Source organism: Macrotis lagotis, chromosome 3, assembly GCF_037893015.1.
Source record: "Macrotis lagotis isolate mMagLag1 chromosome 3, bilby.v1.9.chrom.fasta, whole genome shotgun sequence".
Lineage (NCBI taxonomy): Eukaryota > Metazoa > Chordata > Mammalia > Peramelemorphia > Peramelidae > Macrotis > Macrotis lagotis.
Window position 1 is genome coordinate 2,279,382 of NC_133660.1, and position 26,396 is coordinate 2,305,777.

A 26,396-nucleotide genomic window follows, 5' to 3' on the forward strand; every position below is an offset into this window, starting at 1 on the left:
TCTACCTAGATCAAAGAACTGGGATTATTTTTAATATTCAGTAAGGTCAAGAGTAAGGTAATAGAAAACATCATTTGAACTATTATTTATTTTAGATCTACAAATGCTAGCTAGCTGTAACAGTCAAAAATAATTGGAAGAATAAGCTTATGCAAATAGCAGGCACAATTAACTCTATCAGAAGTCACTTTGATGGGTTATTTTGAGAACCTCAGAGTTTCAGGGAAAAAATTATTCTTTGCTTTATGATATTTTAGTGAAATACCAGAATACAAGATAAACCTAAAAATTATCATGTTCTCTCTATTATACTAACAAAGACTAGTAGAAAGAGATCAAATGAAATAAATCATGAAGAATAACTGAAAATGCATCAAATACGATACAATTAATATACCAAGAAGATTTAGAATAAGATTTGAATTATAAAAACTTTTTATAGAAATAAAAATAAAAGATAGATATTTCATATTCATGACTAGACTATTTTAGTAAATTACATTATATTAATGCTTTATTGAACTGGGGGGAAATGACAAAATTCACTTAGAAGAAAAAAATACAGAAAATAGAAATAATGAAAAATATCATTTACTGAAGTATATTAAAATATATTCATCAAATCTATTTGGTATTTGTTAGAAGAGTAGTTTGGTGAAATGGAGTAAATAAGGAATACCTGCAATTAAATTAACAAAATGAATCTAAAAAAAAACAATTACTATTAGCTATACTCCCAATTCAAATAAAATTACTGGGGGTGGGGTTAGCTTAGACAAGTATTTTTCATGCCATATACAGAGATGTACAAAATCATTTCCAAATGGTAAAAGGATTTCTGTAAAATTTAAAATAAGAGGCAAAGATGAAAAAGTACCTTTCAGATATAAAGATACAGGGTGAATTCATGTTTTAAAAGTGTATAAAGGCAATCACAAAAAAAGACAAAATCTATACAATTAAAAATCTTTTGCAAAAATTAAATCAGTAGATAAAATTTGATATCAAAGTGGATAGAGTTCTATTCATAGAGTGAGGAAGACCCAAATTCAAATCTGTTCTCAGACATTTACTATTCATATGGCCTTGAGAAACTTATTTCAACTACATTTGCCTCAATTTCTTTACCTGTAAAATGATGATAATTATAGCATCTATCTTCCAGGATTGTTGTGAATTAAATGAGATAATATTTGCAAAGCACTTAACACTTAAGAGTCCCTTTCCAAAAGAAGTTGCAAAAGGATATGAACAATTTTTATAAAGAAAATTACAAATTAATGGAGTTAAAGGAATTCTGGGGGCGGCTAGGTGGCGTAATGGAGTCAGGAGTACCTGGGTTCAAATCCGGTCTCAGACACTTAATAATTACCTAGCTGTGTGGCCTTGGGCAAGCCACTTAACCCCGTTTGCCTTGCAAAAAAACCTAAAAAAAAAGGAATTCTGAAATCTCTTCAAAACCTAAATGTATAATACTATGATCATATGTCTATGAATTAAGGCAACCTTTATGTTTTTCTTTCAAACCAAAAAGAAAATAGGGGAAAACAATGAGAAAAGTTAAGCAATGGTCAGTATTGCAAGCCATGCTACTGCAATGTTGCAGATTTGGAAATTCTTCAAATTGTACTTATACTGAAGTGTTAATGAGCTTTTTTGTTTGTAACCTTTGACACAGAAATAACACTATACATGTCAAAAAGATCAAAGGCAGAAATAAATATCTGGGTACACCAAATTCAGCATAGCAGCACTCTCTTTTTCTAGTAATCTCAGACAAAATAGAAAGTAGGTTATCAATGATAGGGAAATGCCTGAATAGATCAAGGAATATCAGTATATTGAATTGTTACTTCATCTTAATAAAAGATAAATATGAATCATTCAGAAAACCCTGGGAAGATTTGCAAGAACAACTTCAATGAAGGGGTAGCTAGGTGACGCAGTGGATAGAGTACCAGCCCTGGAGTCAGGAGGACCTGAATTCAAATAGACCTTATAACCTTAACACTTGCCTGTCTGTGTGACCTTGGGCAAGTCATTTAACCACACTGCCTTGCAAAAACAAAAACAAAAAAAAAAGAATAACTGCAATGAGAACCACAGACTAAGAAAATAGCATTCACTGGGATGATCATGCAGGAAAAGAATGATACCAGGAGAGCAAAGGTGAACTCAGACTATTCTTGAGGCCATGTTTAAATACATCTCCCCCATAGAGATTATGGCTGCTAAATGTTAAAATGCATGTTCTATCCAATGGGATCACTGTTTTACTTGGTTTTTCTTTGACTTTTTTTTCACTATAGCAAAGAATATGGCAGTAAAAAAGGATGTAATGAAATGGTTGGTGTAAAAAATAAAATTCATCAAGAGTTTTAAATAGTATGTTCTTCAATAAATCAAAAGATTCATTTGTCATTCATGAAGAATACTAATATAGGAAAAAGAGATGTGAATTCTAAGTCCACTTTTGACATTAATTTACCTATTGATCTCAGTTAAATCACTGATTTGATCTAAAAGATGCCATTGCTTATTCTCTTTTTAACTACCAAGGATACTAGTTCTAATTCTGCCAGGACTAAATCAATTCCAGAATGCTAAGTTGAAACCTATTGGCAGTTGAATTAACTCTTACTGACCTCTTAGGTATCAACAACTTACTATTTCAAAGAACTGTGATAATCTACATTATACTGTCATTACATCAGGAATGTACCATTTTATGTCACATTTTCCCCTAAGAGTGCTAAATGCTGACCTCAGCCTCCTTTATGTAGTGAGAGAAAAATCAAGAACTAAAAACATTCAGCAATTACATTTAACAGTCTCATATTAGTGTTTTGAAAGGGACTTCACACAGCTTTAGTCACAGCAGTAGTTCATTACTTCAAACTAGAAGCAGCTTTAAGTAGTTTAAATGTGTGTTTTCTTATCACAAGATCCAGAGTTGATGGTTACTTATTCATTCTTTGGTGGTTCTGTAACTATGGAAGAGTCACCTTAAATTAAATACCCTTCATTGAAGTTTTTAACTGTATGCTTACTGATTTAGAAAAGTGGCACCTGTCAGAACTATGGTTGCTATACCTAGGGATCTGAAAGGGACACCCAACTGAGAAATGAGATGCTCATCAAGCACCTCAAATGGATCCTCAAAGGATCTCAGAGACTTGAAGAATAAAACTAGAGAAAGGTAAATTGTTAATTGCCACAGCTACAAATATTCTGGTAATCTAAAATTTGTATGGGTTTTAGAACTCTAACAATAAATGGAATATATCTCTTTTTGATGCTGAAATGACCAAAGAAAATGTAATATTATATTGTGATCACCAGCAGATATCCTCAAATCATTTCTGTGTTAACAGTGAACGAGGCCCCCTGGGAAATTACTTTTCTAAGTTTGGATGCCTTTAACCATTGCAATAATGATAGTCCCAGTAAGTGGACCCAAAAGGGTAAGAGATTACTGGCAACCATAAGTACGAAATAGTGGTCACCAATTATATATTCAGAAATAATATATAATTTATCTAAACTTTGTGGGACTAGATTTGCAATACAAAGCACAGAATTCATGTGTGGTTATTTTTAAAATGCTCTGGAGTGCTTTTTTATTTGTTACAGAAAGTTATCCCCCAAGGAAGTTAACTTTATATCCCTAAGATAAGTTGAACTAATATAAATCAAATTGGTTGTTCATGACACTAATAGAGTCCTTTTTCTTTCTTTTTCTCAGAGAGCTGACATAGGAATTTCTGCATTAACCATAACTCCAGATCGTGAAAATGTAGTAGACTTTACAACCCGTTACATGGACTATTCTGTGGGTGTGCTGCTGCGCAGGGCTGAAAGGACAGTGGATATGTTTGCCTGCCTTGCTCCATTTGACTTCTCTTTGTGGGCTTGCATTGCTGGTACTGTACTTCTCGTGGGACTGCTGGTATACCTCTTAAATTGGCTTAACCCTCCAAGATTACAAATGGGATCAATGACTTCAACCACACTTTACAATTCGATGTGGTTTGTGTATGGATCCTTTGTTCAGCAAGGTAAGGAGAAATTTTTTTGTTAACAAAAGAATAAGTTAATACACTAAAGTAAATTCTCTTATTAAATTTACGTAATTTCGACAAATATTCACTCAAATGTAGAAAAATAAATTTATCAGTATTTCCTATTTATTCTCACATCATTAGACCTACAGATGGTTAATTATCTTTTGGAAATATGTTCAGTTGCATTTTTTTAATTGGTTGGAATTGAAATCTATATCATAGATCAGATTTTCTTCCAATAATTTTGAGTATTTACTAGACTAGTTTTCTAAAATGTTAATATTCAATAATTGGACAAATAATTGTTGTTGTTGTTTTTGAAATTTATAAAAAGGAGACCTGATTCTCTTTTCAGAGATTTTACTTAACATGTTAGTGAAATTAAATATTTGGTTAAGTCAAAAAAATACCTTTAAAATCATACATATGATTTCAGATCTTATGATTAATATTAAATTTCTAGAAATATGGTAAATTTCTTGACATTTAATTGAAAATTTGCCATGCATTTTTAACTTTCAAATTATTTAGTATCTTGGCTAGTTTTTCCTGAATTCATTTAATTGCAAAATAGAATTAAAATTGCTAATATGTTACTTCAGTTCATGGTCACTTTATGTAATGGAAGTATATCATATCATGGTCACTCAGCAAATAACTTTCTATTTACTATAGGGGTAGCTATTTGTCACAGTGGATAGAGTGTCAGACCTGGAGACAGGATGACTTGTCCTTCTGAATTCAAATCTGAACTCAGGTATTTAGTAGCAGAGTAATCTTGGGCAAGTCATTTAACCCTGTTTGCCTCAGTTTCCTCATTATAAAATGAGCAAGAGAATGAAATGGCAATAGAACTCCAGTATCTTTGTCAAGATTGACCTCAGATAGGGTCATGAAGAGTAGGATAAAACTAAAACAACTGAACAGCAACATTTTACTTTGTATATTTCATATTTCACTAACTTGTATTCATAATGTTTTACTCCATTAGATTTTAAGTTCCTTCCAGACAAGAACGACACTTTCTTTGTATCTCTAGAGTCTAACAAAATGCTAGTATAGAGTAGGTGTTTAATAAATGTTAACCTGAAGCAAATTGGATTGGGGATTGAAAAATATGTATTAATTCCTATATTATACTCTTATTATATGCATTTAGCATGTCTCAGTGCTAGAGATATGAAGATAGTTGTGCTTTTGTAGAGCTTATATTCTACTGATGAAGAGCTTACATTTTACCCATCGTTCATGCCCCTGTGCAACAGAATTTTCCCCCTTTTTATGCTTAGTGTTTTTCACTTTCAATGTATTATTAACCTTTTTTTTTTGCAAGGCAGTGGGGTTAAATGACTTGCCCAAGATCACACAGCTAGGAAATTATTAAGGGTCTGAGGCTGAATTTGAACACAGGGTGGCCTGACTCCAGGGCTGGTGCTCTATCTACTGCGCCACCTAACTGCCCCAACCTTTTTGTTAAGTACTTAGTATAATCACATACACAATTGAATACGTTGTCTTCCATTGGTAATAGATTCAAATCCTATACTAGGCAAAATAGATGAGACCCGCCAAACATTTTCCTAATTTAAAAGTTTTATGCCATGAGAAATGCAAATACATGTGTTTTATCGAGTCACAATTTGTATTTTGGTCTCCTAACTTTCTGCTCTTCCAAATGTATCCAAATTAATCAAGCTAAATCTGAATTAACAATTACTATGTAATTCTGTTAATGTAAATTAATCTTGTCCAATGAATTTACTCTGATTATCTGATAATCACAAGTGAAGAAAATACAGACAATAAAAGGTCAGTGTAAAATCTTTTCTTTTTAAAGTTCACCCAACTATAAAGAATGCCATTAGCCCTGGCATTGTGAATTCTCATCATAGAGAATCTGTTATCAAAATATGGATAAGAAGTCAGAGACTTCCCTATTGAGACCCATATAGATCTTTGGATAACTTGTATTGTTTCAACTACTGCTTTTTATAGACATACTGACAAACAAACTGCCAAATAATCCTCTTGAATGAGGAAACCCAATAGACCTTCAAATGAGAAAGGAGTGATGATATCATCAAAAAAAGATGATGTTAAAAGATAGAAATATCAAGGCTTACAAATTCCTCACAGGTTTCCCTTGTTAAATTTAAGAATAACAAATGTAAAACCTACTCATTCATTGGTTAAGTATATCTTTCTACTCTAACAGCTATAATGATTAGTCTCTAACCAGCTATAAAACCTATAGATTCATCATGAATTTAAAGACAGCATATTAATGGTAACTGCCACTGATAATCATGATAAAATTATTTCTTTTCAAACATCACTATGTTCTTTCTTGATCATTATGAGTTCAAGGGGTGATTAATTTTAAAATTTATAAAAGTTATATCTATATATATATATTTACATAGATATAATATATATCCATATACATACTGAAAGTCTGTTTAAGCCCTGCATTTTCAAAAATAATGCAACATTCACAAATACTATGAAAAACAAACTCCATTAGTTACAAATTCTGTACTCAAGCCATAGAATTGTAATATACCATGGTTTTCAGTAAAAATATGTGTGTGTGTGTGTGTGTGTGTGTGTGCGCGCGCGCCTATGTCTGTGTCTGTGTAAGGGAAGTACAGCTGTTATTTCAGAATTGCAGGCTTTATTAAACAACTATAGCAGATTGAGTAGGGATAAAGAGGCATTTCATGTGATATTAAAGAGATCTTGAAAAGGGAGTCTAGGGACAAATGAGAAGCAGAAAAATGTTAAATATATGTGAGTTGCTTACTAAGACTGATTTTGTTTTTAACTGTAGTTTCAGAGTGTTCCCAGTTTAACAGCTCAGGGAACCCAACTGTGCAAAAGCAGTATGGTCTGTTACAGAACTAGACTCAGTACATCTGTTTGACTATAACATTAAAGCTTGTGAATTAGGTTGTTAAATGCATGAATGAAAGAGCAGTTTTACACAGGATTTTACTGTCAGTTTCTTGGTTTCTCCTATCATCATGCCTATATTCACTTCCCTGAAATCTTAGGTTTATTAGTAAAATGAAAATAATCCAAGAAGAGTTCACATCCATTAATAAAATCATCCTGAATTTATCTTGAACCACCCACAGACAATCTTTCTGGCTGATTCACAAATATTTCTTTCTAACTGCTGTTCATTGTGAGGTATTTTTTTCTCCTGTACAAAAATGAAGATTCATACTTTCCCAAGTTAAAGTAAGTTCCCTCTATTATGACATCTATTATAAATACATATTGGTATGCAGAAATTGGAACTGTGGAAGAGATCACAGGGTGCAGCTAATGGAGAACATGAAGAGAGAGGTCAGGCAAACCATAGACAAATTAGTTTGTATTAAAATGTTTCTGGTGTCAGAAAGCAGACAATGACTAGAGAGGGGAAAAAAAAGGAAGGAAATTTTCTATGATAATTTTGAAAGATGCTGTTGAGGAACAGAAAGAGAATCTCTAGTAATGCTAGGAATGGTGAAGTTTCAGAATAGTGGGTACAATTCAAGAATTCTTTGAACAGGTCACTATTTGGCATATAGATTGTGGAACTGATTTTAAAGAAAAACACTTTTTCTTCTTTAACAGCTGAATTACACTGTAATGTAAAGAGTTCCAATTTTCTTAAATGTTTCTAAAAAAGAGAAAACTCATGGATCCAGAGGCTTAGAAGGGATATGTTAACAAAGGAGTAGCTCTTTTGTGCTCCAGATTGAAGGACAGCTTAATTCATCAGAAGGAAAACATTCATTTTAATAGGAGAGATATCAACATATATGAAGTTTCCACACAATCTAATCACAGGAGCCCAAAGGATTCCCATCTCCTAATACAGATGCCAAAGAGATTCATTTATAATGTTATCCAATATTTCACATCCAATTTGAACTTTAACAAAAAACTTATTAGCTCAAACTCTATTGTTTACTGTCCCTAGTGAATACAGAGAAAATGAGACTAATTCTTGGTGACAGGTTAGCTGGCTAGATGAGTAAGTTTCCTTCTGTGCTTTCATCAGCTCTTAAATCAGAAACACCATTCTGTAGTACCCATTTTGTTTTTTTTTTTTCAGAACCACATCTCTGTTGCCATTAATCATGATGGACATGCCTTAAACAAAGGAGCACCTAGAACTATTCTTGCTGTCACATTGTCTTAAGGATTTCCTTGAACTGATTGGAAAGATGACAAAGTACTTAATGAAAAAAACAGAATTATCCAACTTTTAAAGTCATATTCTTAAAGAAATAACTCCCTGATCTTCTCTTCACATGAGTACAGGCATTGTGGGTTGAGTAGATAATATATTCTGAAGATATTTTCAATAGATTGGGCTTCTATACAGGCATCTGAATGGGAGAGGATCAGTCCTGTGGACTGGAGAGGTTCTCTGTGCTCCTAATGTGATTTAATAGGATAGCAATGCACAACAGATAAAAATTGAAGTAAAAAAAGTGTCCCCTGGGTAAACCTGGTCTTCAAAGAGTTAATATTAAAAAGAAAAAAAGGGCAAATCACATTACTACCTCTCAACCTGAGCTGACATAAACAAGATTGTCTTGGCTCTTTTAGAAGCAACTCTGAATATAATCCATATTTACAAATGAGATTTTCATATTTATGGGGAAAAAAGATGTTTCCTAAGAGACATACAATGAAGGGCAATGCTTGATATAGTCAGAGTTGGATTTTTTTTATTGTTCCCAAAAGTACTATAAGAAAATATATTAAAAAACTCTGAATCTAAATGATAGAAAAGCAGGTCCCATGAGTTCTATAAAGTAGTACTGTCTGTCGCATGAGCTATACTCACTGTGCTTATTCCAGTAAAACGTATCCCCATTTTCCATGATTCCAGTAATAAGGAAAGGGGTAGGAATTTTTCAGAGTTTAATTTATTCCAAAGGTAATTCAGATTTGAACTCATTTAAATCAATGGACTCCAGGCTATCTATCTATCTAGCTATCTATCTAGCTATATCTATCTATATATCTATATCTATCTATATCTATCTATATATCTATATATCTATATCTATCTATATATATATATATATATATATATATATATATATATATATATGTTGTATGGGAGATATCAAATATTCAAGTTCCAACAGTAAATAGTGAGGTATTTTTTAAAAGAGCTGAACAATTTTTCTCTACTACTAAATATGTATTAAGAGGACTGATAATCCATGCCTAGAACTTATAGGTCTCATAAGGCTTAAGTAACAGAGACAATTGAATGAAGCACCCACATGAACTGAATGAAGAAAAAAGAAAAGAGGGGCAGCTAGGTGGCATAGTGGATAAAGCACTGGCCCTGGAGTCAGGAGTACCTGGGTTCAAATTAGGTCTCAGACACTTAATAATTACCTAGCTGTGTGGCCTTGGGCAAGCCACTTAACCCCGTTTACCTTGCAAAAACCTAAAAACCTAAAAATAGAAATAAAAAAGGAAGAAAAGAAAGAAAATTGTTTCTGCCATTTAAACCACAGACTATAAATTCTGCTAGTCCTTGAGGCTTTTTAAAATATGGGAGACTTACTAATTTATATTGAGCCCCAGAACTCAAAACTTAAGAATATCCAATGACATAATTGCTTGGGTAGAAGAAGGAAATTAACTTCCTTTGTTGATTAGGCTCTCCTCATTCCAAATTTTAGCATTTTAATCCCAGTAACTATTTTAAGTATATAAAAATGTTCCTTCTTATTTAGTGCTGTTGTTACTAGTGTTTGAGTGTTATTTATGTGTCAAGATATGAATCCTTTACACCATGTGGAAATATAAAAGTTATTGTTATATTTGCTACCAAAACAACTATTTTCAAGGCCTCATTTGTTTACATTTATGTCTCATCAATTTATCTATACTTATCTATACTGTATTTCTGAATGCTGAACAATCTCAATTGTTGGCTCTACATCCATATTGCCTTGTTTGAAACTGTTCCAAGATGGCCTTAAAGCATTTTTTTTACCCTTTTCTATTTTTAGTCTTCACACTTCAATTTGCTGTATATACAACATCTAGTTAGATAGTTGTGAGGAGCAATTTAGAGAGTGCGTTGTCACCTAGGACAAGGTACAAACTGATGACTGATGAGTTGTCAAGTTTCAAAAATAGAAATAGAGAACAAGAGGGGCATGCTTAGAGACTGTGAAGAAAATGGAGTATCTTTCATCTCTGTTCTTAGTTTTCTCCTCTGCAAAATGAAGATTTAGAACTAAATGCTATCTAGTGTCTCTAATAGCTATAAATTCTACTGAGACTTCAACAAATTTATTTATTTACTTATTTCTGTTTTACTTTGTTCCTCACATTTCTTTCAGTCTAGTGGATGATGTGGAAGATTTGGTTTAGGAATGGATTAGAAGTCAGGTGATTGATATTAAAATCCTTTATCTGTAACTTAATTTGTATGACCTTAATTGATTAATTATGTAATATGCTTAAAATGTATTGATGGAACTAGATGAGTACTAGAATTCTACTAGTTGTAAATTCTTTCTTTTGACATAATTGTGATCTCCCAGATACTCAAATCCTCAAATCTATCATCTTATCAATTTGCATATTTCTTTAACAATTTCCCTGTACCTTCACAGTCTATGCATCTTTTATCTATGCTCTCCCATGAGTTCTCCATAAGTTTTTAGGGTAACATCAGAGTACATCAACTGTTCATATATTCATCCCATCTTAGTTTTCTCTTGCTATATGTTCATCCCTTCTTAGTTTTCTTTTGCATATAATTAATTGGGTATGTATCATATACATGGTGCCTTCATAAAATTAACAACTTGTGTGCTTTAACATATTATTCCAGTGCCATACTATAAGACAACAGAGTAAATAGTCTTTTTAAAAGAAGCAAAACATTTTCATAAAAAATATTGTGGGTATTTTCATAATGTTTATGAGAAAATATTGATATAAATAGATTGTTTCAAAAAAAATTTAAGCATTTATGACTGGTGCCTAAACTTTCAAAATGGAAATTTTGATCATAGGCTACACAAGAGCCTTATATAAGTAAATATACTTCTAATATGTTTAAATGGAGAGAGAGAGAGAGAGAGAGAGAGAGAGAGAGAGAGAGAGAAGGAAGAAAAAGAGAGAGGAAGAGAGAACACAGGGTAGAAAGACAAGGAATAAAGAAAGAAAATGAATGGATTCATTAGCAAGCATTTTTTATGCAATTACAATGCTAAGCTTAACTTCAGAGAAGAAGTGAGAAAATATATCTGCCTAATTCTTTGCAGAGGAGGCAAGCAATGAATATAGAATATTATATATAAAATGGAGCATTAATTAATGTGTTTACTGATTTAATGAATAGCTTTTTATTGCTTTATTTTTTATTCTCTATTACAAGGAATGACTCACAGCATAGTTGTGGGGAGTGTGAATATTTGAGAATAAAAGTTTTCTTAAAGGAAAAAACTAAATCTAAAAGAAATGGGAAAATGAAAGTTTATCATAATAATACTTAGTTGATCAAAAGGAAGAAAGTGAGTATTCCCTTTATATTTTAAATATGCTACTGCTACTGAAAATAATTAATTATTTTCTGTCTTTATTTATTAATAGCCTTTAGGAGTAGTGATAAAAGAATAAAAAAACCTATGTTGAATGAGGAAATATAGTGAAGTAGAGTCACAGGAAACCCCTAAATTAGGAGCTAGAACACTTCAATTCATATCCTTTCTTTATATGACCACAAAAAGGTCACAGCAGATCCTTATTTTTCTCATCTGTAAAACCAATGCATTTGGCTAGATGATTTAAACTCTAAATTCAATGTTTCTAAGTGTTAAAAATGTCTATCCTAATATTTTCATTCTTTTGAACAGATACCTTAAACTTTGATAAAGGAACTTTTTTCCTTTTTTTTCTTCCCCAGGATATGTTATTTTTAAATTTTCTTATGACTAATTTGATTTTTCAATCACTTAGATGTTTTTCTTTAATAAATTTATTATTTATTTGACATTCATTTCTTTAGAAAGTTGAATTCTGAATGCTTCCCCTTTCTCAAGTCCCTCCCGTACCAATTTAGAAGACAAACACTATAATATCAATTATAAATGTGATGTCATACAGAATGTATTTCTGTATTAGATATGTTTGGGGAAAAGGGAAAAATTGAAAAGCATATGCTTAAATCTTTATTTAAAGTTAATCAATTCTTTCACTGGAAGTAGATAGCATTTCACATCCTGAGTACTTGGAAATTGTCTTGGATAAATTATTTTGATCAGAGTAGCAAAGTCTTTCATGGTTGACCATATGAACAATAGTGTCATTGTGTACAATGTTCTTATAGTTCTGCTTTCTTCACTTTGCATCAGTTCATATAAGTCTTCTCAGGTTTTTCAAAAACTATCATTTCCTCGGTTTTTATCATTATTTTTTCTAATTACATGCAAAGATAGCTTTCAATATTAATTTTTTGTACGTTTTTGAGTTGTACATTTTTCTACCATCTTTCTTTCCCACACCCTACCTATGGCAGCAAGTAATTTGATATAGTTTCTATAGGTACAATTATGTTTTGACATATTTCTATATTAGATATGTTGTGAAAAAAGAATTAGAATTAAAGGGAAAATATCCATGAGAAAGAAAAAAGCACAAAAGGAATTTAAAAAAGTGAACATAGTTGATTTCAGTCTGCATTCAGACTCCATAGTTCTGTTCTCTGCATATGGATGGCATTTTCCATTACTGCTCTTTTGGAGTTGTTCTTGGTCACTGAACTGCTGAGAGGATCCAAAACCAACAAAGTTGATCATCTCAGAAAGTTGCAATTAATGTTTCCAATGGCTTGCTCATTTCATTCAGAATCAATTCATACAAATCTTTCCAGGCTTTTTCTGAAGTCTACTTACTTTTGATTTCTTGTGTAACAGTAGTACTCCATCATATTCATAGACCATAATTTGTTTAATCATTCCCCAATTTATAGACATGTGTGTGTGTGGGGGGGGGGTCTTTTCCCCTTTAAAATGATATCAAAAGGGGTAGCTAGGTGGCATAGTGGATAAAGCACCGGCCTTGGAGTCAGGAGTACCTGGGTTCAAATCCGGTCTCAGACACTTAATAATTACCTAGCTGTGTGGCCTTGGGCAAGCCACTTAACTCCATTTGCCTTGCAAAAACTTTTTAAAAAATGATATCAAAAGATAAGCACAGCTTTATTGCCCTTTGAGTACAGTCCCAAATTGCTCTCCAAATGTTAGGATGAGTTCACAACTCCACTAATAGTGCATTAATATCCTAGTTTTCCCATATCCTTTCCACCATGATCATTTTTCTTTGTTTTTATCATTTTTGCCAATCTGATAAGTATGAGGCCATACCTCAGAGTTATTTTAATTTGCATTTTGCCAATCAGTAATGATTTAGAGCACTTTTATATGACTATAGATAGCTTTAATTTCTTCATCTGAAAACTGCCATCATATCCTTTTATCATTTGTCAGTTAGAGAATGATTTGTATTCTAATACATTTAACACAGTTCTCTTTATATTTTAGAAATGAATCTTTTATCAGGAAACTGTAGCTGTAAAAATTGTTTTCCAACTTTGGGCATTCGTTTATTTGTGCAAAAACTATTCAATGCAATCCAAATTATTAATTTTGCAATTTTTAATATCCTTTGTTTTGTCATAAGCTCCTTGCCTCCCCATTGAACTGACAAATTATTCCTTGATCTCCTAATTGTCTTATGGTGTGACCCTTTATATCTAAATCTTGTTCCCATTTTGACCTTATCTTGGTACAGAATATGAAATGTTGGAATTGCCTAGCTTCTTTCATACTATTTTTCAGTTTTCCCAGCAGTTTTTCTCAAATAGTGAGTTCTTGTCCCAGAAGCTGGAGTCTTTGTGTTTATCAAATGATAGATTATTTATATTGTTTCTTTTTTACCTAATCTATACAACTGATCTATAATAATAGTTCAGTTTTTTCACCAGTACAAGACAGTTTTTATAGCTGACACATAATACAAAGAGCTGGTACGGTAAACCTCATCAAGCCTTATAGAAAAATATTCCATCAAAATCAGATAGCACAACTTGTTCGACATTCCCAAATTAGTGAACAGTGCTTTAATTTCCCATTCTTTGCCACCATTAAAAGAACTGATTACAGGGTTTTTGTTTTGTTTCATTTTGTTTGTATGTATAAATGTTTTTCTTTGATTTATTTGGCATGCAAGCCTGGTGGTGGTATTTCTGGATCAAAGGGTATACAAAGTTTTATAACCTATTGTTCAGGGTCCTAATTTCTTTTCAATTTGTGAACTCGTTTCCTGGTTCACAACTCCACTAACTGTACACTTGCAATTCTCTTTTTCTGACGTGTTAGCCAGTCGGCTAGTACATTAGAGATGTTTTCATTTGAATTCCTCTAATTGTTAGTGACTATTGTTACTTGATTATTAATAACTGATTTCTTCTCCTAAAATGGTCTGTTTATATTTTTAATCATTTTATCAATTTGGGAGTGGCTCTTATTTTTATATACTGGACTCATTTCCAATATTTGAGAAATTAGATCTTTATCAAAGAAATGTCCTATAATTTTTCCCAGTTTTCTGTTTTCTAATTTTAACTGTTTTGGGCTTCAATGTAATCTAAATTATCAATTTTATCTTACCTGAAACTTATTATCTCAATTTGGTCATAAACATCTTCCTAATTCAAAGATCTGGAAAGGTAAAACTGTCTATACTCCCCAAATTATTATACCATCATTCATATTTAAAATACATATAGGGGTGGCTAGGTGGCACAGTGGATAAAGCACCGGCCCTGGAGTCAGGAGTACCTGGGTTCAAATCCAGTCTCAGACACTTAATAATTACCTAGCTGTGTGGCCTTAGGCAAGCCACTTAACCCCATTTGCCTTGCAAAAAACCTAAAAAAATAAAAAATAAAATAAAATACATATACATTTTGACCTTATTTTGATACAAGGTGTGAGATATTGATCTGTACCTAGTTTCTGCCACACTGCTTTACAGTTTTCCCAGCAATTTTTGTCAAATAGTAAATACTTATCCCAAAATCTTAGATCTTTGGGTTTATAAAACAATAGACCATTATGATCATTTACTTTTATAAACTGCATACTTCATCTATTCCAATGATCCACTACTAGGTTTATTAGCCAGTATAAAATTGTTCTGATGATGGCCACCTTATAATCTAGTTTGGAATCTGATACAGATAAGCTGCCTTCCTTTCACTTTTTGTTTCATTGATTCCCTTTTTGTTCTTAACCTTTCATTTTTCCAGGTGAATTGTCTTACTAATTTTTCTATCTCAATAAAATGATTATTTGGTAGTTTAATTGGCATGACACTGAATAAATAAATAAATTCAGGTAGAGTTGTCTGTTATTACATTGGTTTAGCTTACCCTTAAACAATTAATTTTCTCATTTATTTAAATCAATATTTGTGTGGAAAATGTTTTATAAGTGTCTTCATATAGTACCAGTATTTTCCTGTGTTTTTCTTATCAGGTCTGCCAATTATTTTATATTGTCTGCTCAAGGAACTTTTTTAACTCAATTGCTGAAAGGTATAAGAAGCTCATACTACTTAGTTCCAAATCAAACATTGAACATTTATCCTAAAGAAAAGACAGTTGAAGTACCTCTATCATTATCATTTCATTTTGCTAAAACACTAAAAGTAATCATGTCATTGATGACATATATGTAAGTATATATACATATATATTATATGCAAAAAACTGCCAATTCATTCCTGAAAAAAGTAATCCTTATTAAAAGATGAAAGTGTTGTATTCAGGCATTCAGTCATATCCAAGTGTTTATGTTTCAGTGTGTTATACTATGAATTGGGAAAGATACTTGAATAGTTGCAATTTCTTTTTCAAGTTGATAGTAACAAAGCTTAAATTATGTGTCCAGGGTCGCAAAGCTAGTAAGAGTCTGAGGCTGATTTTGAATTCAGGTCATCTTGATTCTAGTACTCTATCCATTGAACTATGTAACTGCCTAAATGCTAAGTGCTTTATATAATAATTGCCACTTATCTAAAATTATTAATTTATATTCTTTTAAATTTTATTTTCATCTATTTCTTTATTTTTAATGATATAAGAAAGGAGTTCTTATAGCTCTCTTCCTCTCAGTGTAGATCTGCAATTTGTACATAGTATACAATGTTGGGTGGGTTCCAGAGAAAGTAGAAGTAACTGATTTGCCCATTATCACATAAATTTAATATAAAAAAGAGACAGATTTAATTTTGAATCTTACTGATTCATCCCATGCATTATATTTCTCTTAAGTTTAATAAGGTGATAAAAAATTCATGTGTTTGTATTTATAGCTTCATAATATTTTTAAACATCATCTCTTGTAACATCTAATTAATCTTGGCAATTTCTCCACAGGTTGGTTTGTAAGAGAATAGTAATATCAATTTTAGTTTCCTTATTTTTGAGGCAAAAGAAAAAGTAATAAAATCTTAGGGTCATAGAATGTTACCACTGGAGAGCCCTTGTTCTCTAGCAAAATCCTTTCATTTTACGTATGAGAAAATTGCCATTTTCTTAGGTTTCTCAAAGCAGTTGTAATGTGATTTATTGCTGGAAGTAACTACCATTTTTCTGAAGTCAGTAACCATTAGTAACCTAAAATTGTCAAAATCTTTAGTCTATATTGTAATCACACATGATCCAAATGTTTTCACCTTTCTATTTTGAAATCTTAAGAATTCTGAACATAGTTGTAGCTCTCTATAAAGTCAGGAAAAAATGTCAGTGACAGCATTTTTTCTGTAAGATATTTATTAACATCCTACACAGTTTCTCTTCTTTTTTTTCCATTTCCAAAAATGAATTCCATTTTGACCACAGGCACTTCATTTCTCTGCTATTATTGCTCTTCTTAGATGACTAAAACCAGTTAAGTCTTCAGTCTTCTGCTGTATATCAAAACCTGAGGAGCTTTAATCCTCTAGAAATGCTCTGCCTGGAGTATCCCATTACTTAATAAATTACTCCATCTTACTTATCTTTTTCTTGGCATATATCTGACAATGTGAAACATTGTACCAAGGCAAAGTTAAGTTCCACTGATGAGTTCTTTTAATTAACTTTAAAAAGTTTACAAAATTTTTGCTAAAAATAAATTTCTTGCCTATAAACTATTTTGAACAAAAGACATATCAATTATGTGCATTTTCCCTAGCAAACAGTGAAATGCGTATTTTACATGTTGTAAGGTAGCACTTATATATCTATATTCCTACATATATGTATGTATTACTCAGTATTCTCATCTATAAAATATTCTGGAAAAAAGAAGTGGCAAATTAGGACTGGTTTTCTTTTCCAAGAAAACACTATATGGGATCAAGAATAGTTAGATATAATTGAAAGAACTGAAGTACATATTTATTTATTTATACATTTATTAGTACATTAAGAATAGACCTGTGATATCACAGTTACAAGGAAGTCCTAGTGAGGAAACTCCCTTTACCAATGCAGATTAATACTAGTTCTGAAAGATGGTCTTAGATAGTTGCATAGGCCTACTGAAAGGTTTGTGCCTTGCTCAGGATCATGTATCTATTATAGTATCACAATTATTCTCCTTGATTATACTAATTAAAGACAGATACTAAGCTGAGTTTGAATCAAAATTGTTCCTTGATATATATATATATATATATATATATATATATATATATATATATATCCTATTATTCTATTAGTCATGAATCATTATAAACAATGAGTTCTTTAGCAAGGGTCTTAATAGATTAAAATAGAGATTATTTTCTATTTTTTCTCACATCACCTTCCAGTGGAAAAATTTATATGAATGTTCTATAACTATAAAACAATATTACATAGACAAGATGCCTTATATTTTTCTTCCGTATTTGCTTTTTATTTTCTATTTATTTTTAAATCATTTCTAGTTTTAAATAGAAGCATAGTTTCACTTGTTATCACCTATAGAAAACTGTGTCTTTAATTGGATATATTGCTAAAATTATATTTTAGTTGATCTACCACTTTTCATGTACTAGACAGATTCTGTCACCCTGTCACCCCTCAATAAGGATAATCTAATTATCTACTTCAAAAATATATCAGATATAATTTGGATATTAAAATCATTGCTACTATTATTTGTAGAGATTTCTCAATCTATATAATCTTTCACAAGTGTTTTTAATGGAGTTGGAGAGGTTTGTTTCATGATAGTAGAAGTAATATAGATAAGGATTAGAGGGTAGAAGTTAAAGAGTTACAGGGCAGGTAATGAGGAAATTCTTTAGTATAATCCATTTATCACTAATGCTGATCTTCAATTCTTTATTCTGCATATACACCAAATTGCATAATCTCTTGTTTATCCTCTGGATGATACAAATCATCCTGTCCAAAGTTCTCATCATCATTCCTCAGTATTCTCTTCTAGGACCTATTCTATTTCTATCTTCCTCAGCATTTTATTATTAATCTTAGATGCATGTTATGGTTTTCTTTCTTGGTCTCAGAATTAGTAGCTCATTGATTGAATATTTTTTGACTTTTTTCTTTGAGCTATGCTATCACTTGTGTTCATGATTCCCAGAATTTGTCATTTCTATTCTCTAATACTTACTGTCTTCTGGGGGCTTCCCTTATATTGGTTTAAGGCATCTATTTATCATGTGTTACATCACATAAATCACTCAACATTTCTCTAACACATCAGGGGTCTGAAGAACATGGTCCTCCAAATCTAGCTAAAATCTACAAATTCTCTTTTTTGGGTCTTCATTCTACTTTGGTATATGGAAAAAGGAAAAGTCTAGATCCATCCCAACACTAGACCATTCACTCTTTTTCATATTAAAATAAAATATTCATTATGTGAATTATAATCATTTATTATATTATTACTATTATATCCATTTAAATGTTTCCTATTGGAAATTCTTCTCCCAAGAAAAAAAATTTCTGATGGTGCCCAACTTTTTTTAATGTTATTTTAGCTTATTTTCCCCAATTACTTACAAAAATAGTTCTCAACATTCATTTTTTTTCTTTCTGCAATTTCTTTTCTTTAACCAAGGTAACATATGAAAACTAGTTTCTGCAATCATTTTTAAAACTTTAGAATTCCATGCTTCCTACCCAACTCCCACTCCCCCATTGAGAAAGCAAGCAGTCTCATATGTTAAAAATGTGTAGTTATGCCACAAGAAAATATACTCTTCCAATATCCAAAAAAGTAAGAAATCTCAAGAAAAATAAAGTTAAAAAAATTAGGCTTCAATCTCTATTCAGAAACCATCAGCACTCTCTCTGGGACTAGATAGTTTTCTTTATCATAAGTCCTTCAGAGTTGTTTTAGATTATGACCCTGCTGGGACAAGCTAAGTCATTCACAGTTGATTATTGTATATTATTACTATTACTTTGTATACAGTATATTTCACATTGCACATACTCATGTCTTTCCAAGTTATACTGAGAGCATCCAATTCATCATTTCTTTTTAGTTTTTGCTAGGCAGTGGGGTTAAGTGGCTTGCCCAAGGCCACATGGCTAGGTAATGATTAAGTGTCTGAGGCCAGATTTGAACTCAAGTACTCCTGACCTCCAAGGCCAGTGCTCTATCCACTGTGCCACCTAGCCACCCAGTTTATCATTTCTTATAGCACTGTGGCATTCCATCATAATCACACTCCACAATTTTTTTAGCCATTCCGCAATCAATGGACATCCCCTCAATTTCCAATTCTTTGCCACCAGAAAAGAATTTATGCCTTTTGGATTCTACAGAATGGCTGAATCATTTTACAGTTTCTCCAATAGAGCATCAACGTCTCATTTTCCCTGCAACCACTCCAACATTTGTCATTTCCCCCTTCTGTTACATTAGTCAATTCAATTCCTCTAATTTTCATTTCTTCAGTCAATAGTGAGTCATCACAGATATTATTGATAACCTCATCTGGAGAACTGTTCATATATTTTGATCATTTATCAACTGGAATATAGCTCTTATGGTTTTATATATTTAACTCAGTTCTATGTGATTGAGAAATGAGGTCTTTATCAAAGAAATTTGTTTCCATATTTTTCCCCACAGTTACTATTGCTAACTGTATTTCCCTCCATTCAGTTCCCCCTAAAAATCATTTATTCCATTCTCTCTTCTTTCACACTGGCCCAAAAATGTTTTGCTTATAACTAAATCCTCCCACAATCTTACCTCCCTTCTATCACCACCTCGCTTCTCCCATCTCCTTCTCCTCCTACTTTCCTCTAAGGTAAGACAGATTTCTGTACCAAATTGAGTGTGTAGATTATTCCCTCTCCAAGTCAGTTCAAATGAGAGTAAGGCTCACTCACTCCCCCTTATCTCCCTGCTCCTCTATTTCATGCAAAAGCTTTTTCTTGCCTCTTTTAGGTAAAATAATTTACCCCATTCTGACTCCCCTTTTATCTTTTTCCATACCTTCCTCTCTCACCTCTTAACTTCATCATTTTAATATATTATTATCCATTCATATTCAACTACCATCTGTGCCCTGTCTATAACTACTCCTTCTAACTGCCCTAATAAAGGAGATAGTTCATTTGAGTTGTCATTATCATCTTCCCAATCAGGAATATAAAAAGTTCAATATCATTAAGATCCTTATGATTTTCCTTTTCTATTTACTTTATTATGACTCTTTTGAGTCTCATAATCAAAGATCAAATTTGCTGTTCAACTCTGGGCTTTTCATCAGAAAAGTTTTAAAGTCCTCTATTTCATTTAAGATGCATCTTTTTTCTCTGAAAGAGTATGCTCAATTTTGCTAGGTAACTGATTTTTGGTTGTAATCCAAGTTTTTTTTGTCTTCTGGATAATCAGATTTTAAGCCCTATGATTCTTTAATGTAAAAGATCCTAAATCTTGGGTTATTCATGATAATTTAATTGTTTCTTTCTGGGTGTTTGCAATACTTTCTCCTTGGAAAATTGACTGTATCATTTCTGGACATTTTCATTCTGGAATCTTTTTCAGGAGGTGATAGTAGATTCCTTCAATTTCTATTTTACCCTCTAGTTCTAGAATATCAGGGTATTTTTTTCTTGATAATTTCTTGAAAGATGATGTCTATGCTCTATTTATTTGATTGTGGCTTTCACATTGTCCAATAATTTTAAGTTATCTCTTCTCAATCTATTTCCCTGGTCAGTTGTTTTAACAATGAGATATTTTACATTTATCTTCTAGTTTTCTATTCTTTAGCTTTTTTCTTTTTTAGTGGTTCTTTATTTCTTACAAAGTCATTAGTTCCCCTTTACTTCATTCTATGTTTTAAGGAATTACTTTCTTCAGTGAGAATTTATACCTTCTGTTCCATTTGACTAATTCTTTAGGTATTCTTCTTCTCATTGAATTCTTCTCATTGACTTTGTGTACTTCTTTTTCCATTGGACCCAGTCAGGTTTTTAATAGGTTATTTTCTTCAATATTTTTTGCATCTCCTTCACCAAGCTTCTGATTTCTTTTTGATTTTCCCACATCACTTTGATTTCTCTTCCCAAATTTTCCTCTTTTTCCCTTATGTGATTTTCAAAATATTTTTGAGCTCTTTCATGACCTGAATATTTTTGAGCTCTTTCATGACCTGAAACTAATTCATATTTTTCTTGAAGGCTTTGTATGTAAGAACTTTGACTTTGTTATCTTCTTATGAATATATGTTTTGATCTTCCTTATCACCATTTTTATGATCAGATTTTTTTTCTTCTCTTGTTTGCTCACTATCCCAGCCTATTTTAAAACTTGGGTAGTGGCAGCAGTAGCAGTTTCCAGACATCCTTAGCCCAAAGACTGCATAGGACAATTCGGAAGGTCATCAGGAAAAGTCTGTCCCACCAGAGTGAAAATGAAACTTCTCACCATCACAGACTGGAGAGCACAAACCAGCACACACCAGTAGACCAAGCCACTGAAATGTTTTTGGACCTCTCAGCCCATAGATGTTAACAGAATTAGAAGATTATATGGAACATTTTGCTGTCATTGAGGCAGGACTCTTGCTTTGCCCATTGATTTTACTCATTGTCAAGGTAGGACTCTACTTCTAGAATAGAGCTGTTCCAAATTTGGGGGCATTTTTTGCTGTTGTTTTCAGGTATACTACTAAAGCCTTGAAAGTTTTCAGTTTTTCCAATATGGTATGGTCTAAGGATCAGATTTTATTCCTCTTCTGGTCTTTGATCTGATCTGTGAGTGACCACAAGCATTCTTTTTGGCCCTGGAACTATGAAGGGGAGCTCCTTACTGCTACACTGTGCTCTTAACCTTTGGTGTACTAGTAGTTCCTTCTTGCCCTGGGACTGCAACCAAGGACTTTGACTTAGACTTGAGTAAAGGCAAAGCAGCAGAGTCCTGCTTCAGTGATAACAAAAAAGATCCCTGCAATCTCCTTCTAACTCCTATAATATATGTGGGCTGAGAGATCCAAAAACATTTCAGTGACTTCCAAGGACAGCTCCAGGACCACTGGTTTGTGCTTGTCTGTGCTCATCATTCTGTGCTGGTGAGAACTGCTCTTGACTCTCACTCTGGTGGGACAGACTTTTTCCTGATGACCTTCCAATTGTCCTTTGCAGTCTTTGGGCTGAGAGGTCTGGAAACTACCACTATTGCTACCTGAGTGAGTTAACCTAATTCCTGTTTTCTGAATTGTTGAAACCTGTCTGTATTCCTGTGTGGCCTGCACTGCCCTCATCTCTCATTCTGGTGCAACAGACATTTCCCACCAATTGTCCAAGTTGTCTTGTGCTGGAAAATTGTTTCACTCTGTCTTTTTGTGGATTCTGTCATTCTAGAATTTATTTAGTCATTATTTTAAGGTATTTGGAAGGGTTTGGGGGAGAGCTCAGTTGAGTCCCTTCCTTTACTCCGCCATCTTAGGTCCACCCCAACATTCACCTACACCAAATTTTCTAGATCAGAATTTTTTTTTAGATATTTATAAATGAGTTCTTCCTCTTTATAAGTTTCCAATCAAAGCAAAAAATGTGGGGTAAAAGAAGAATTATCTCTGGGTTTCCTTTTTAATGTTATTGTAAATGAAACACTGTAAAATCAATAGTAATCATTAAATTTACAAGAATATGATCACAAAAACCATCTATAAGGAAAAGGGAGGGAATGGGAAGGGAGAGAAAGGAACAAAGCATTTACTATTTTGCCAGGCACTCTGGTAAATATTACAACTTTAGCTCATTTGACCTTCTCAACAGCATTGGAAGGTAGGTGCTAGAGTTAATCCCACTGTGTACTTGAAAAAATTGAGACACAAAGAAGCTAACTGAATTACCAAGTGTCACATAGCTAGGAAATGTCTGTCGCTGAATTTGAACTCAAATCTTTCTGACTCCAAGCCCAAAGCTTTATCTACCGCTCTACCATCATTCTGAGATGGAAGCTGTAAATAATTCACCATTATTCTCATTTTTTAACATCCTGTAGGATGGGGAAGGGGGAATGGAAGAAACTGAATTAAAGACAATGAACTAGGACAAATACAAGTGGTTATTTTAAATAATACTGTAAATTAAAGAAGTAATTTGTGCAAGATGGACACATCAAACTTGGAATGAGCAAACTTTTAAACAAGTAAATTATATAGCATGCATAGTTAATTGATGAACCAAGAGAGAGTAATTTGGCAGAGAAACAGTCATTTCTAGCACAGAAAGGCAATTTACCAGGCATTTACACTAGGGAAAGCTTAGAAAATGTTCAGTAATTGCAGAGGTCAAACTTGTATGCCATTCTTGCTTACTTGTTCGTCTCTCAGGTCTGATTAGAGTGCAATTTAAACCATGAATCTAGAGATTTGGTTTTAGTGGTTTATCAACCAAGCAACTTTTATATAATTGCCTTGAAGTACCTTTTTTTTTTTTTGTCTTATCCCCATTCTCTTCCCCTTGCCCCACCCCTTTTAGGAAAACTATCACCCAATAGTACAGGTTAAACATACTGCTAAATAGTTTAGATTTAATTGAAAAACAATGCCATTTTAATGGCTTATCTTTTTTTCCCAAAAGCAAAATAAGCTTTAATAAACCATAATTGTTATATGAATTTTATAGATCTAATTTTGTGGTGAAAATAAAAATAAAGGCAGTAAGCAAGACATAGAAAAAGCCTCTAAAGTGTTTTTCCCCCTCAAAAAGAATTTAAATGAGCTTTTATTTTTTTCTGTATTTATAAATTGTAAATAAGTAGACCCTCCAAATAGGAAATATTTTCATTCTAAATTACAGCCTTTTTCAATTTCCCTTCTCTTTATGTCATTGTAAATGCTGTTCAATTTTGAACATAATTTTCAAACAGATTAAAAAAACAAAATAGCTATTAAAGCTGCGTTTTCTGTGTGTAATTTCCTTTACAAACTGTTTGGGAAAGTAGTAGGGGAATGCATGAAGTCAGGGCATGCTAAAGCAGGGTAGGTTTGTATAATGAGAAAGCCTCTCCTGCACAGAAAAATAAAGATATAATTTATAAATGGAAACTTTTCACATTAATGGAGTCAAATTGAATGACATTAAAGTAACATTTAAATCTTTATTATAAACCATAAAAATTAATTTGACAGTAAAATTAAAACTCTTCTCTTCTATTGTTTTTCTGTATAAAATATAATATTTCAATATTTTCATTTCATTTTTCCCTTAAATTATAAAATTTATGTGGGATCAGAAACAAGCATTTTTAAAGTGTGTTACATTACTAACCTCCAGTGCTAATCCTTTTTATATTTACTTTCCCTATGTTTCTCAGTTAATTTTCATCATTTGGAGAAACTGCAATTTTCTCTCTGAGGATATTACCTCCAAGTCCATCTATATGTTATATGAGAATTCCCAAGTGGACACTGTCCTGGGCAGCCATTTTCCCCAAATTCTTTTTTTCTTAAAGTTTTCAGAGATTTTATAAGGAAATCTACACATTTTTGCCTCTTTCCCCAAACAAAATTTGTATATTCTAAGAAGGTATTTATTTCCAAAGAACATTAAAGTTGGAATTTTATTTTTCCAAATAAATACTTCCTAGTAGTCAACAAATAATTATTCAATTAATAATGGATATTTTATTGACCATTCACTTAATTGGTTGACTATAAAGCTATAGAATGTCATTTGTAAAAATATGCCTATTATATTCTTTTATCTCCCTCCATATATGAGTAAAATATGAGTAAATTACTCTCAAAAATGTATTATAAGTGCAGCTAGGTGACGTAGTGGATAAAGCACTGGCCCTGGAGTCAGGAGTATCTGGATTCAAATCCAGTCTCAGACACTTAATAATTACCTAGCTGTGTGGCCTTGGGCAAGCCACTTAACCCCATTTGCCTTGCAAAAACCTTTAAAAACAGTATTATAAACAGGGGCAGCTAGGTGGTGCAGTGGATAGAGCATAGACCCTGGAGTCAGGAGTACCTGAGTTCAAATCCAGCCTCAGACACTTAATAATTACCTATCTGTGTGACCTTGGGCAAGTCACTTAACCCCATTGCCTTGCAAAAAAACTAAAAAAGATAAAGAAAAAGAAAAAATATATTATAAACATAGAAAAGATGGTAATGATATATATATGCTATCAATAATCTTATTTTGGTAAAAAAAAATTCTGAATTTTTTTTCTCGAATGATGAGATACTCCTTTCACATTCATGGACCATATTTTCCAAAAGTAGTTTTCATTATTCCCCCATGTGAATTTTTTTAAATTAGCAAAATCAATGTTGATTTAATTCAGGTAATGAATATAGGGTTCTTCACATAATCTCTTTGACTTCTCTTGTCATCTTTTGCAATATGTACTGATACATGAGTTACAGTTATTTTTGTGGTGACATATTAAAAGCTTACTATGACATTACAATATGATATGATCAACTGTTCCATTAAATAGAATTTGTCTTTATAACCAAAGAAAATGAAACAGTTATGCTAACTCTGATAGTTGTCTTTCCCAGAAAAAAATATATGTCATTATCCATTCAAATACAACTTCCTTTTGATTCTTGGTTTTACATAAAGCAGATTCTTAATCTGGGACTCATGATCTTGATATACTTGATATGCATATGTATATATGTACATATATATGTATGTATATATATATTTATTTTGTATGCTTTTTATTTCATATAGATACATATTATTTCAGTAAAATTGACAATCCTATGTATTTTGTTTTTACATATTTA

General features: G+C 32.2%; 1 protein-coding gene across 4 annotated transcripts in view; it reads left to right on the forward strand.

The window, feature by feature from the left end:
* Nucleotides 1-26,396, forward strand: part of GRID2 (glutamate ionotropic receptor delta type subunit 2) — a 1,800,826-nt gene that overhangs the window by 1,441,395 nt on the left and 333,035 nt on the right. For all 4 annotated transcript variants that reach the window (XM_074228050.1, XM_074228051.1, XM_074228052.1 and 1 more), the window contains one exon: nucleotides 3,746-4,058. In XM_074228050.1, the coding sequence (XP_074084151.1) occupies nucleotides 3,746-4,058 (313 nt within the window). The remainder of the gene's footprint in view (nucleotides 1-3,745; nucleotides 4,059-26,396) is intronic.